This window comes from Aspergillus clavatus, genomic scaffold, assembly GCF_000002715.2.
Source record: "Aspergillus clavatus NRRL 1 1099423829805 genomic scaffold, whole genome shotgun sequence".
Taxonomy (NCBI): domain Eukaryota; kingdom Fungi; phylum Ascomycota; class Eurotiomycetes; order Eurotiales; family Aspergillaceae; genus Aspergillus; species Aspergillus clavatus.
In genome coordinates this window covers 752,638-766,824 of record NW_001517094.1, presented here as the reverse complement: position 1 = coordinate 766,824, position 14,187 = coordinate 752,638, and the positions used below count along the sequence as shown (strand labels likewise).

At 49.9% G+C, this 14,187-nt stretch overlaps 3 protein-coding genes across 3 annotated transcripts, besides 5 other annotated features; 1 reads left to right on the top strand and 2 right to left on the bottom strand.

Annotated features, from left to right (window-relative positions):
- Nucleotides 1-2,014: 2,014 nt before the first annotated feature.
- ACLA_020580 (uncharacterized protein) lies at nt 2,015-2,167 on the bottom strand (the record flags this gene model as incomplete). Its single annotated transcript, XM_001268776.1, has 1 exon — nt 2,015-2,167. One exon carries the CDS (start codon nt 2,165-2,167, stop codon nt 2,015-2,017), a length of 153 nt encoding a protein of 50 aa, XP_001268777.1.
- Nucleotides 2,168-5,737: 3,570 nt separating this feature from the next.
- Nucleotides 5,738-6,094, top strand: ACLA_020570 (uncharacterized protein; the record flags this gene model as incomplete). Its single annotated transcript, XM_001268775.1, has 1 exon — nt 5,738-6,094. One exon carries the CDS (start codon nt 5,738-5,740, stop codon nt 6,092-6,094), a length of 357 nt encoding a protein of 118 aa, XP_001268776.1.
- Nucleotides 6,095-7,163: 1,069 nt separating this feature from the next.
- Nucleotides 7,164-7,204: a microsatellite.
- Nucleotides 7,165-7,204: a microsatellite.
- Nucleotides 7,205-7,473: 269 nt separating this feature from the next.
- Nucleotides 7,474-7,500: a microsatellite.
- A 2,129-nt stretch (nt 7,501-9,629) lies between these two features.
- ACLA_020560 (putative serine/threonine protein kinase (Kin4)) lies at nt 9,630-13,256 on the bottom strand (the record flags this gene model as incomplete). The annotated part of the gene is made up of 3 exons (XM_001268774.1): nt 9,630-11,251; nt 11,311-11,605; nt 11,661-13,256. 3 exons carry the CDS (start codon nt 13,254-13,256, stop codon nt 9,630-9,632), a joined length of 3,513 nt encoding a protein of 1,170 aa, XP_001268775.1.
- Nucleotides 13,257-13,482: 226 nt separating this feature from the next.
- Nucleotides 13,483-13,511: a microsatellite.
- Nucleotides 13,512-13,911: 400 nt separating this feature from the next.
- Nucleotides 13,912-13,941: a microsatellite.
- Between the last annotated feature and the right edge of the window lie 246 nt (nt 13,942-14,187).

Sequence of the window (14,187 nt, the reverse complement as noted above, 5' to 3'; positions counted from 1 at the left end):
AAGGGATGTCCATTGGCTTGTTTATTTATGCCTTCGTCAAGGGTAGGATGCGCAATTTTGCCATCTGGCTCGTTTGTCTTCCTACGTCGGGGTTTGTACCCGAGCTGGCTGCCTGGTCCCAGAGAAGGCTGGTAAACTTGGTTCTTTGATTGCGGCGCGATGTGCGTGGCAGATCGAACCGGAAATTCCGCGTCGCCCGTTTCTTTCAAGGCCCTCGACAACCAGCTTGGCGCAGTGAAAAAAATTTCGAACCCGCCACAAATAGGTCGTTTCCTTTGAATAGACCTACCCCAAATTGCTGATCCCACCACGACTGGTCGAGTTTATCTACGAATTGTGAGAACCCAGTAGCCTAACACTGAAAGCCTGTGGATCTGGAGCTTGCGTCTTCGCACAATGATCCGTGCCATCGAACTGCTCTGCTCTGTTGGCATAATATTGGCCCATCATTGCCTCCCCTCAAACCCACCAAAACTCACCAACATAGGCGCTACCACTATCCCTATTGAGTCATCTCCTCGCTCTCACCCCACTGGTGCTTCTCATGCCTGTGTTGGCTCCAGTTAGGCTTAGATCGCCACCAGATAAGTCGTGTCTGTACCTTATTTTGCATTTGATTCGATGGCTCCACATCAGATGACAGAACTTCTCTGCGGTGCTAATGCAACCATGCGACCTGTGATGCACATTTTCAGTCATAGCGGCCAGGGGTCGTCCAGCCTCGACCTTTCTTAATCCTTTGGTGGGGTCGATTAGGCGATTGCGCGCACACTCAAACAGAAAACTCAAAGATCGCAGAGGGAGATCGCTCGTTCCGAAGGTTCTATCATTGCCCGTCCCTGATTCCCTTCATGATTTGAAATTCCGAATCTCCGATGTGGTACTCTTCTTGCTTTCGCGCCATGTGTCAAGTGGCTTCTAGAAGTTGTTCTTTCCTCTTTCCCATCACAGTTCTTTCAACCACAGATCTGTCCCGTAGAGTGCGCCAGAGTTGGGATCGTCGTACACCTGCCCGGCACTAGAAACGTTCGAAAGGTTTCGCCGACCAACTACTCATTCTGGCAGTCGGTTCATCACTAATCGTCACATCTTCTTCGCGGTATCTTCCAGAGCATTGGGATTTTGCCCGATGAAAGCGAGGTATTCTCATATCCTGAGACAGCTTAGCTTCGTTGCTTAGATACTCTGGCAGTCCTCGTCTACAGTTTCATAAGAACTGGTTAATATCAACGAGTTTCTAGAAACAAAACGCGGAAGCTGGAAAGCACTATGCAGATTGCAATCAACTCTTGTTACGCCCGAAGCTACGCCCAGGGCTCCACCCTGTGTTACTACGGCTCGAAGCAAAGAGATTTGAAGATCAGTCATGAACACATGGCTTTCATGCTGATCTGCACCTATATGCAAGGAGTAAAGGGGAACAAAGCGACCAACAGGGCTAGTACGGCCTTTGTCGAATAGAGCCACATGGATTCATAATGAAGAAAGACGAAAGAGCGTGGTATTAAGCTATCGGCTAATCAAAGAAGTAGATATCTCTGGACAAGTGCAATGCAGCAGGTAATTGGCTTGACAGGCAGAAGATGCTGGAGCGGAGCAGAAGGGCCCTTGATATCTTGAACAATTGCAAGCAGATCAAAAAGCAGTACGAATGCAGAGAAACAATAATGAGCAATGAGCAATGAGCAACGAAACATGTATGCTGGGGGAATAATGGTGTGAAACAGTTGAAAGCAAGAACAAAGCCAAAACTATTTTTTTCATGGGGTTTTCTCTTTGATAGATCAGGATGACCTTCTTGCTCCTTATTCAGATAGCGCTTTCAATCCTGCATGTGTCGAGCCAAATTGTAATGGCACAAACTTGGACATTTCGCAGATCATGCCCTCCAGCACTCAAGAACCGCAGACCATGACGGTCCGCAGAGCTCGAGTCTAGACGAGGTCACTCTGTCTCTTTGTCAGTCCAAGGTCACCTCCTGTATGCGGGGACGCTAGCTGTACCTCTGGATGATCTAGCCACCGTGGGTAGGGCAGTTGTAGCCCTCTCGTCGCCGGATCTGCTGTCTCACGCCGGTGCAAGAGGTGCCCCGTTTTGCGCAGTAGACGACATCACCCTCGGGGACAGTGCAGCCGCAGTCGTACTTGTAGAAGTATTGGGAGCACATCTTGCTGGATGCTATGGGAGTAGCCGCGGGAAAGAATGTGATACTCGAGTAGAAGAATTGGTTTGCTTCGCAAGAAGTGGTCGTGGACTCGAGCCAAGAGAGGGTTCTGCAGAACGCAAAAGTGATGATGAAGTGTGAGTTCGAGGCAGTTGCTTTGCAAGCTGATGAGCTGAGGATTGTTGCGATGATGATTTGAGATATTCGACGGGTCACAATGGCCTTTAAATAAGATTCCGGTAGCCTTGGTCTCAGATGAAGATGATAGAGAAAGGTGACTGCGGACAACTGTGCCGCAACAACACTACCTACTTAGAATTGGTAAACGAAGGCATGCCCGGAGAGAACAAAAAAAAATAATAAATAATAAATAAAAAAAAACACAACAAAATTAAAGGCCAGATTTTTTTTTCTCCAATATTCCAAAATGGAGAATAAAGATAGTCAAGGAACAGTAAACTACGCATGCAGCTTCGCCTGCGTTTTTTCCCCTGGCAAGTCACCATGGGAGAGTGCACGGTGGAAGTTGGTGATTCGATCTACAGCACGTTCGCATGAAAATAAACCCAACAATCTCAGTCAGATAGCAAATCAAACGCTTGCTTGGCCCCGAGAACTACTGCACTAGGTTTCCCCAACACCAAGCAAGATTGGCGGTTATGCGGATCATCAGGGAGGGTGGCGGACGACGAGGTCGGTCTAAATTATGTGGTAACTGTGATTATCGAGGCCGTCGGCAGGAGTCGATCAGAGACCCTGATCCTAAGCTCCTAAGAAATTTAGAGTTCCGCATCTGCATCAAGTGTAAGAAGTTGACATCATCTTGAAGACACTGTGGCACTTCGCCAGGGGGGGGGGTGACCGGTCACATATGCGGGAGACAGGCACCAACAGAAGCAACTATCAAATCACTTGTCAAGTCGGGCCAACAAGTTTCGTCTGTTATCGGTCATGCCGCAGTCAGGCATTCTGCTTGCCTTAGCATCTGACAATTGTCACGTAACCGGCAGACACTGACTGCTCTTGTCGAAGATGGACGCCTGTCAGAATGCAATATCGGTCATGTGTTCTCCATTGAACCCAGACGATAAGATCGATTGCAAGGGGTGGGGGACGGAAATGTCATCATCAGACAGCCCCCGGCAAAGATCGGTCCAGTATCAAAATCAGAACACATCTTCGCGGTTTCTTGATCGTCGCAGTTGGTACGGAGCAATCAGCATCAAGGCTGAAACGATACCTGGACCGATGAGCCACCTGCCCCAGTTGACGGTGCCGCAACTTCCCCGTCAGGCATACTCGTCCCCCATCCGCGGTGATGGATGGGCATCTTCGTATGGGTTGGTGACTGGGTGACTCAAGCCAGTTGGATAGACTCTCGAGGTCCAAAGCAATAGAAGGATCTGCAAGAAAAGCATTGTGATCACAAGAATAAAGGCTGTTAATTGTTCAATTGGCCAATCTTTGGAATCGCCTACCAAGGCGCAGTTGGTGATGTCTGCAAGATTCAAACAAAGTCGTTGGCGAAAACTGCATTGTGATGATTGAGTCGACTCGGCGTAGATGATCTAGTCTGATGTCTGTTGATTGTATTGCGACTTGCTCCTCCATGTTGGCTGTATGTTAGACAACTGACAAAGTTTGTCCACAACCAAGCTAACATCAAGAACTTCGTCCTGTGAGAAGTTTATTCGGCGGTGCAAAACCATCTCCGCCTATAGAATCCCCCTTCTGACTGAGATCGATGGAAAGCATGGGCTCAACAGAAAGTGATGAGCTTGAATGTGAAGATGGCACAGCACTTGCGGCGCTCTCAAAGAAAGTTGATGAAGGGAAATCTATGGACAAGAGCTGAGTCTGATGGCCTCTTTGAGCCGCTGACGCCCGTGCCACAAACAAAACATTGTACTTCACGTTCGTAACGGCGGCGGAGAGGCTTGGGGGCGCCAAGTCAGCGACTATCCACAGGTCGAACCGGGGGGGCAGGGCCTAAGATTAGCCGCCGTTGGCTGTTTTGACTCGAGTATGGGGAAAACGTGAGATGGGTCAACCGGTCAAGGCTGTTTTGCTTACTTGACTCACTGTGCTCACAGGGCGGAATTGTCAGGGAGGAACTAGCGTCAGAGAGGAGAGAGGGAAAGACGGCATGGAAGCAAGTTTGGCTGAGGTTGCTATATTTGTTGCATTGTGAATTCGTCTTGCTTGTAGAAGCCTTAGACCACGTGACTTGGCCCTTTCCATCTCTTCTTCATCTGCTTCAACTGTCACTGTCATCATCTTCGTCGTCCTCCATCGCCATCATTCCGAGAAACCATGGCTTAACTTGACAAAAAGCAGCTTTTGAGCAGGGATTCATCTCTCTGGATATCAATCCAGTCATGGTTGAATTTCCCTCCTCCCTTTTGCTCTATTGATAATTTTCTTCCAGCTGAGGGCAGGGAAGAGAGTCATGGCATCATGTCTCTCAATTACTCATGATTTCTCATCTACTCTGTACGACCTGCACTTGAAAATTTCACATAGAACAGCTTCATCGAGGACCTCTTATGGGATATCTATATCGAGCTTCGGAGTACAATCTCCTACACTGCCAAGCAAACTATCAGAATGATCGACGAGGTCATGTGCCTGGACTCTCCACAAAAAGGAATGCTGGAGATAAAGGAGGGATGCGGATTGCGGACATTACGGAGATTGGATTAATAATAGATCCAGTCCAAACATCATTGTTTCTTCCCTTTCAAAGCCGGTACCGTGGCATTGTATTCGCTTACCACTAACCTCCTATTCGCCATTGATAGTCTTAATCAATAGTTAAAGCTTGTGCCTTGGCTACAGTCCCTGGCCGCTGATCATCGGAGGCAGAGCGGTTGGTATCGGGTCCGGATGCTTGTGTGAGGGACAACCCACAATCGACGGCTCTGAAGTCTGGAGTACAAACATCCTTTTTGACTTACACGACGACTATGTCCAAGTTTTACAAGCGGACTGCGCAAAGCTCGGCAGATATGGAATTACAAGCAATGATAATCAGGGGTCCAATGAGCCAAGCTGACTTGAGTCTTGGATACTATCTGGCCCTAGAGCTGCAAAAGGGAAAGGGTGAGACCTCATCTTCCAATAATGACGTCTTGGCCCCTCCCTTTTTTGTTGATGGCTGAATCATGTGAAGCACAAAGTGCATTTTTATGCTTGATCCACCTTCCAACGGGGGAAATGAGATGTTCGACCCCGGCCGCCCAGCGCTGACTTGTTCAGCAAGTGAGATGGGAAAATTACCAGATCGGCACCTCTCGGTGCCGGAGGATCATCTACTTGCGAAGTTACGAACCTCCGATGTTAACCCCTCCTCCTCCTCCTCTCGATCCTCAGTCTTGGCTGGTTTGTTCACATGTATATAAAGGCCGCCGAATCTCGCGCCGGTTTCTTTTATGGAACATCCTTCAGTAATCGTCTCTCCTCTCATTCTCGCTCTCCCGCAAGTCTCCGTCCCAGCAAGACAAAAAACACATATACACCCTGTCGCCGACTCTTGAACTACGTGCCTGCTTCCATCTCAAAGATACAGCCAAAATGTATACCTACACTCCCACTGCCAAATTCCTTGTTCTCTCTCCTCTTCAACGCACCCCTCTCAACAAGTTCCTCGTCCTCTCTCCCACTGAGTCTGGTCCCGAGCAGTATGAGAGCAGCCCATCTTCTGCCAGCTCCACGGGCGCTTCTCATGTCCGTGATCGCTCCGATAGTCAGTCTTCCACCAGCAGTGATAGCTCGGAGACAGGAAGTACATTCTCCCTCGATGGCAACTTTCTCTATCTGGGCCACCGGGCCCGTCCCAAGCCTATTGTGCCAGTCGATGCTGGAATGAACCAGACCAACGATACCCCTCCTCCTGCGCAGCACAAGTTCATCAACCTGTCGCCTATGTAAACCAATCGCGCTGGACCTGATGCATATTCATCAGCTTTGTCAGCTGATGGGCTTTGAGAGTTGAGACAGCTCGATGGCGTTCGTTGGTTTCATTTTTAGCGCTTGTGATGGATAAAACACGGCCCAGTCAAAGGCCCACGGGATTCGGATTTTTATTTTGTTTTGCTTTTTTTTTCATCATGTTTTCTTTTCTCTTTTTTCCCCCTACCCGCCAGCTCATCGGCGGAGGTGTCAAATCACATCGATGTCTATCCGTTCGGCGCCCTAGATATCACCCCGCCTTCCACTGTCCAGCTGTTTGTATTGAGGCCGAAGGAAGGGGTGGCGGATTGTATGGCTGCCAAGTGACTTGTTGATGACAGCCAAGGCAGGTGTGCGATCTGATAATGCCAAAATGGCAACTATCTACTGCGTATGTTTCACAGCCAAGCAATGGGAGACTGCAAAATGATGTCGGAATATCTTGCCAAGATCCTCTTCATCCCTTGTTGAGCGTCCGTTGTGCAACCGTAGGCAGCGGAGAGCAATAGGTGGCTGTATCAACACTGTAGACTTCCCCGTAACGTATCATATCCCATCCATGGATCATAAGTAACCCCGGACTCTATCTAAGTACCTGGTACCTTGTACTCCCCTCCACAATGATAAAAAAAAAAAATCACTAATTAGTGATTATCTAGTCCTATCCTGTCCGTCCATCTTCTCCGCTCACCCGCTGGACCCAGTTTCTAATCACCATCAATCTACATCAACAGGGGAATCCCAGTCGCATGCTCACCGGCCATCGAATCTGATCGAAGCTTCTTTCCGCAATGACAAATCGGACCAGTAGATAGAAGATCCAAGGGGCGAACTATCTCCTATCTACTCCGTAGTTAGTTAGTACTTAGTAGTACCTTGTTGATCCAAGCGATCAACCACCCCCTCCCCCCACATATCTCTTTTCCATTAATCTATTTTCCCGGTGTAGATACTAGATAGAGTAGTAGTTACTAAGGACCCTACCTGCTCCGTGCGGGAGTAGACTAATCCAGTTGTCCACACCTCTTTCCCGTCCAGCTTGCATTCAATCATCATCATCATCATCATCATCATCATCATCATCATCATAATGATAATCAACGAGATCACCAAAAGTACGAATCTCCCCATCTCCTAGTACATCATCAACAATGCCATCCCAGATTACGAATCCCGATTACTGATGACGGATGACGGATGACTTGCTCTGGCTGAACTGATCTGAAACAAACACCATCTACTTCCACTGTAAGCCACTACTAACCTTAGTCAGATCCCTTATCAACAGGGCCTCCCAATCCCCCCATATATAACTACACACTGCTTAGTAGATAGGAGTGATGAGTGACTGATGTAGTGACAGTTGACAGTTGACAGTTGACAGTAACAGCACAGCCAAGCCAAGTAAAACCGCTGCTCGGGCGATTCGGCCCCTCCCTTTCTTTTCTCCCAGATTCCCACCCTCCGCCCCCCCAGAGCATGGAGGGGGAAAAATAAATAAATAAAATAAAATAAAATTAAACTACTATCTAGCCCTAGGTCGAGAAGGGTCCATATGATACAGTATTCTGTAAAGATAACGAAATGACCCGGGGTCAGGCATACATAGGGCCACAGGAGTAGCACACACATACCTCTCCGTCCTCCCCGTACGCCATGCACAGTGCTTAGCTTTATGTTTGCATTGTTTCAAGCTTGTCTGCCTTACTCGGATGTTCTCAGCATCACGTCGGGTATCAGCATTAGCATCAGCAACCCTAAATGGCGATCCTCTTGGCTTGCAGCTTGGGCTCTGAAAGTCTGGAGTCTGGACAAGTTGGCCGGTGGACGGTGGACGTTGGTTTTGTGGATTGGAATGGATTTTTCCTAATGTGGTAAATGAAGGATATATAATGGAGGGGAGGTATAGATGCATAGAATACATGTAAGCTGCAGGATGCGATGCAGTCGGGATTCGGTTTGGTCTGGAGCTTGGGGGTTGGATGTCAGAGATAGATATGACTATTGATTAACTGTCTTACTATCTTGAATCTTGAGGCTGTCCTTGCTGTCGGGGGTGGACATCTTTATGCACTTAGGGGCCATCAGCAAGGCTTATCTATCAATATTCAACTTTTCATCCCCCACCCCCGCCACCAAGAACCTTCATCACTGAACGGTGGCATATGATGAGATTTGCGGTTGGGTAAGGCTTAATCAATGCTGGTGATATGCAGAGTAGTTCTTTGATATGTCACAATCTGAGGCAAAGCAGAATCATTCTTCCCCATGAGTTGTTCCCTGCCGGTGATGCTGCATCATCACCAACCAACGGTTACTTTCGGCCCTCAACTCCCAAGTGTGCCTTACTACCTCACCAATGATGAAACATCCCAGATGTCACAGAGCCTCCGGATTGAATATAATATAGACAGCCAACATATATCCCCATCGCCTCGCTGGTTCAAGGTTGCCAACACCAGACACATACGGAATGAATCACATATCATCATCTAGGTGCATACATGTAAGTATGCCTGGCCAACTAAGGCGCATCATGTTTCACATGCACGCAACAGTGCACAGCACCAATGAATCGCTCTACCAAGCGAAGAGATCCTCACCCTGAGGGGGATGAAAGGGACCATATTAGATTACTCAGACAGAATCCTGGCCAGTGAACGCAACATTCATCTCAAGTACGGAGTAAAGGCCCTGCCTTAGCAGTAAACTCATAATCACGATAACATGAATTGGAGAAGACAAGTCAACAGGGGGAATCCACAAGGGTAAGAAGAGTCAGACATTGAATCAATTTACAATCAGGGCTATAGAAACAGAGGGTGAAATAAGTGGTAGGGATTTGGACAGAGCGAAAAAAAAAGGCAATGTATTCTGACAAAGGAAATAAAAGGGGTTCAAAAAGAAAAAGAGAAATAAAAAAAATATAGAATCGAAAGAAGCGCCATGTGCTAGATAAAAAAGGCTATGTATGCGAAAACAAACGGTCGCTGGACAAATGCGAGGACAAACCGATGCGGCAAGCAACAGAAGCGGACAACAAGCTGGGTGGGTATCAAAGGGGTATCCAAAGGACCATTCTGCTCTGCTCTATCGATGTAGGCTTCTTTTCTTCAAGCCTAATAGACGCATGTTCCTCCTTGTTCCTGTGTCAAAATGCTTGGCATGAGAGTATCGGCATGCGAGGATCCGTCCTATTTCTGATGGACATCTTGCTAGGCGGTCTGTCGATGACACGCAGTCTTTGGACTTGCCGCATAGGAAGCCATGGGACACTGTGAGAGGTTTTCGATTCCCGAGAAAGAAAAAAAAAAAAGGGGGGGGGGCGGTAGATGGACAGAAAAGAAGAATAAATAGAAATTAGAATTTACACCGAAACGGCGTGGTCTGCCGTGGTTGTCTGTTGAGGTATGGTAGTACACCCTGCGTGTGCCAATGATACTATTGGTGTGGAGGTGAAGAAAGGAGGAGGATAATGGACCGAAATATGGCTGAGAACCCATCCATGGTCACATCAACGATCGTCGGTGGCTCTGGATTTGGCTCTTCGGCGGAAGAAATCCATGACCTTCCTAGCCGCGCCAGAACTACCAGAGTGATGGGACGGGTCTCGCTCATATTCATAGGCGTCCGCAAATTTCTTGTGATTCTTCTGTAGGACATTCGGGCCTCTTCCCGGCCGGGAAGCTTGCATCGACGGTCGCGGGTCCTGCGCGTTGTTGTAATCATCGTAGTAATTGGGCGCCGAGTGATTGGCGTATTGATATGCATAATGCGATTCGTTGTTGTTATTAGGATAGACTTGCTCAGCCGAAGCGCTGCTGTATGATGTTGGCTGATACGGCCCCGACTGAAGCCCATCCAATTCCGCGAACTGCTGGTCAATACGCGCTTGATAGTTGACCGGCTCCTCGTGAGCAAGCACCTCGTCTCCCGGACCGTCAGCCACCACTCCCATTGCGTCCTGTGTCCCATGGCTGGTCGCGCGAGCACGAGGTCGGATAATGCTGGCCGATGGTCTTTGTTGAACTCGTGGATCGGAGGAACGATTTGTTTGCGATTCCTCTTCAGGCGTCTGTGATCTGCTCGAGGAGAAACCTTTGAGTGAAAAGGAGGCTGGCAACAGAGAAAACCGACGTGGTCGGTTCTCTCCGCCAGTGTCACTCATTTTACGGCTGCCATACTGGCCAGAACGACGCGAATCCATGGAGACTCGAATTTCCTCGCCGGCAAAAGGATCTCTCATGCTTGTGGGAGGATACTTCTTGCCGGACTTTTGGCGAGGAGCGGTTTGCGTCCCACGGCCGCCAAAAAAGGAGCCAGACCGCCCAAAAAGTTTTTCGCCAAAACCTGAAACAGTGTTTGACCGTTTGTGTCCTTTGGGCGGCTCTTGCCGAGGGGTGGTATTAAATTTCGCCGGAAGAGCCTGGGTACTGGGGCGCCCAATAGACAGAGCGCCGGATTGCGACGAGTCTTGGGGTATGGGCGCCGAGATCACATATTGCTTGCTCTTCGGCTGTGCAAGACGACCTTGTGCATTAGTTGCCGCAACAGTAGGGGCCACAGGCTGTCCGTATGATCCTCGGGAAGGTAGGCGACCAGTATTGAAGGAGGCCATGGAGGCGCCTGTCGCCGGACGGGTGGCTTGCGTGAAAGGTATTGTTGTATGCGTCCCTGTGAGTGCGGTGCTGTCCGAGATGGAACGAGGCAAATGCCCTGGAGGAGGCGGTACCGGACCAGCGGGTGCCTTGGCCTCTCCAGCCCGCTTTGAGCTCTGCTCCATGGGATAAATCTGTAACCAAGCACCTGGCTGAGCGCCCGTGGTCGCATCTCGGCTGGTGGGCCTCGCGGCCGGCGGGGCGGCCTCTGCGTCGAATGGCCTGGCAGTGGGTGAATCGGGCGCGGTGGGACTTTCCCCTCTGGCTGTCTGAGATTGCGGCGCGACGTACTCGACTTGGACTGTTCTCCGCTTCGTATCCCGGGAAGTCTTCGATGACCGATCGGCGGATTGTTCTTGAGAGATGTCTCCGGAGTGATGGACCAAACCGCCAACCGTGGGGACTGAGCTTTGATATGCTTTGGGGGGCTCCCTGACGGAGGCGCTCCGGGCCAGTACGGGGGCTTCTCTGTGGTTCTCTGTAAAAGACGCAATATAGTTAGCTCACGCAACCCGCAGGACATGAATCGGAACTGACCAGGAGGGACCGTCGTGTCGGCGATATCAGCAACTTTGGTAGTGCTGCTTGTGATGTGCGACACGACATGCGAAAATTCGCTCAGCCAGCTGTGGCGGGCCACCTCGAACAGGTCTGCTCGTTTCCGCGGGTCGGGTACCAGTATCCGTCTCAAGAGGTCACGAGCATGCGGTGTCACGTATTCGGGAAACGTGAGCGGAGTGCTGACGATGTATTTATACAGCAGATTGATATTGTCACCATCTGGATTCGCCGGATCATCATCAAATGGCAAATATCCGGCCAACATGGCGTACTGGCAGGAATGAGTTGGTATGTTCAGAAATGCAACGATTGACGGAACGACATACCAGGATAACACCGCAACTCCAGACATCGACCTTGCGTCCCGTATAGAGCGAGTCGCTCACCACCAGTTCCGGAGCCGCATAACACGGACTTCCACAGCTGGTCTGCATCAGGTCTCCCCGCCTCACCCCCTTGGAATTGGGCTTGTCCAAGCGCAATCTCTTGACGAACTCCTTGTTGGTGAGATTGTACTCGATTTCCTCGCCCAGCTCATCGATTGGGTCAAATGTGTTCGCGAATCCGAAATCAGTAATGATGATGTTGCGATTCCGATCCAGAAGCAGGTTCTCCAATTTAAGATCGCGGTGAACGATTCCTTTCTTGTGGAGATAGCCCACCCCAGACACAAGCTGGGCAAACAGGCGCCGAGCGGAATTATCTTTGAGGTAACGATTATTCAGGATATGGTCGAAGAGCTCTCCGCCGGAAGCATACTCCATGATGATGCCGATGTGACGATCGGTTTCGACCATCTCATGGAGGCGAACGATATTGGGATGGTGAAGGTCGCGCAAGATGGAAATTTCGCGATAGATCTTGGGTAACCGCGTGGGATTCGAACCGAGAGATTCCCTCCGGATAAGCTTGATGGCCACCTGAACGCTGCCATCTTTCTTCCAGCCCAACTTGACCTTTCCAAATTCACCCTCTCCTAGTGTCTGCCCGAGGATGTACTCGCCGAATGTGGTCTCTTTGCGCTTGTTCGCATCCTCGTTATAATCGTGTCGACTCCGCAAGCCGCCACGCCCTCCATCATCCACGCCCTCGCTACCAACCAAGGCCAGACCCGATGGACGAGCACTTTCTGGTGGTGGGGATTCTGACGCTTCGGTTTGGCGTGCCTGTTCCCTGACAATGTCCACAGAGGGATCACTCACCGCCGCTTGGTTGATCACCGTACTGGATTCCTTCACCAAAGTTCCCTGACTTGAGATGGTTTCCATGGTCTCCTCCGAGCGCGGCTCAGCCGCCCTTGACGATTCTGCGTGACTTTGATTCGTACCCTTGAGGGATGTCCCCCGCGCTGGGTTCTCGGACGATTGAGGAGCCGAACGGCGTGTCCGGGTTTCGTCGCCCCTTCTCTCCCGGTGGCCAGCGCTTCGATCATCCACCTTGTTTTTGGAGCGTCGGGAACTGGAGGCTCTGTCGGTTGAAGGTGATGTTTCGCTCAAACCATGATGACTCTGATGAGTCGAAGACGTCCGCGGCGGGATGGGAGGGCCACCTTGGAAGTCAGCGTAGACGGGCGACCGATTGTTGCTCTGAGCGGGAGACGGCGCTACAGGATTCAAGGCTGGAGATACATGGGTGGACAATGGCGGAGGCTGCTGGTGGGAGTCGCTCATAGCCGAAGAAACTATCGGAATCGGACGGTGAGACAGCTGCTGAGGATTTAGTGGGGAGCTCATGAATGCGCGTGGTGAATTACGCGACCGCGGCGGTTGGAGCGTTGATCGGGGCAAATCATTGGAGTCTGTCTGCGGCGCATCATGGTATTGCGACGCCGAAGGGGAAATTGAATGGGAAGGTGAAGCATATGTGACGGGAGAGTGGGCGAATGTGTTCTGAGGGACCGTTTGCATAGCAGCAGACGACATACCTTCGTTTGGTGAAGGCGCAGCACAGCGATCGAAGACGCTGCGTGATGGACCGACACAGTCTCTTCCAGAGGTGGGCGGGAGATGAGCGGTCAATTGCCTCCGTTGGACCAATTGCGATCGGCAAAGCGAGTGCGACACGTCAAAGCCCTTCAGGGGGTACTTGGATGACTCGTTCACCAGTCTTGCTCAATTCGGTTCGCGAAATCGATTATTCGAAAGTTTCTCTTCTTCTTTTTCTTCTTCTTTTTTTTCCCCGTTTTATTATCCCCCCTTAGTCTTCCCTCCTTTTGGCGACCAGAAGGATTGAATGTTGTGGTCGAGTAATAATGCTGTGTTTGCAACAAAAGTTAGTTTGGATGATGGTTGGGTTTCCATCGTGAGCGAGGGAGATGTGTGTGTGTGTGAGCACTGACAGCAAATAATAGGGGATAGTAAATCAAGTTACAGCAGGGGTTTCAAAGTAATGCAACAGCAAGCACAGGACGCAGACACCAGGCTAACTGAGAAGAAAGCTGCGAAAATGAAGCAGATCAATGAGATCAACCTAGGAACCAAATGTAGTTGAAAGGGAACACACGTCGTCAAGAAGCTCAGATAGCTTATTATTCTTGTTTTCCCCCTTATTCTTATTCTTTTTCTTTCTTCTTCTTTTCTCTCTCTCTCTCTCTCTCTCCCTCTCTCTTTTCTTCTAGGAGATTTTCTTGTGATATCCCCTTTCTTTTCGTTCGCAAACAAAACAATTGGAAAGGGTGGTGAAATCTGCACTGCAGAATTATTACCTCTTGAAGTTCACCTCTTCTCCACAACAATCCACAACCCAGTTGGGTAAACTTGTCGGGAAAGATCGAAAGTATGTTGCGGCTCGAAGCAAAGGGTGACCTGAGGATCGGGGAGTCCGACAAACGCGGGCGGGAAAGGGAATGTTCAG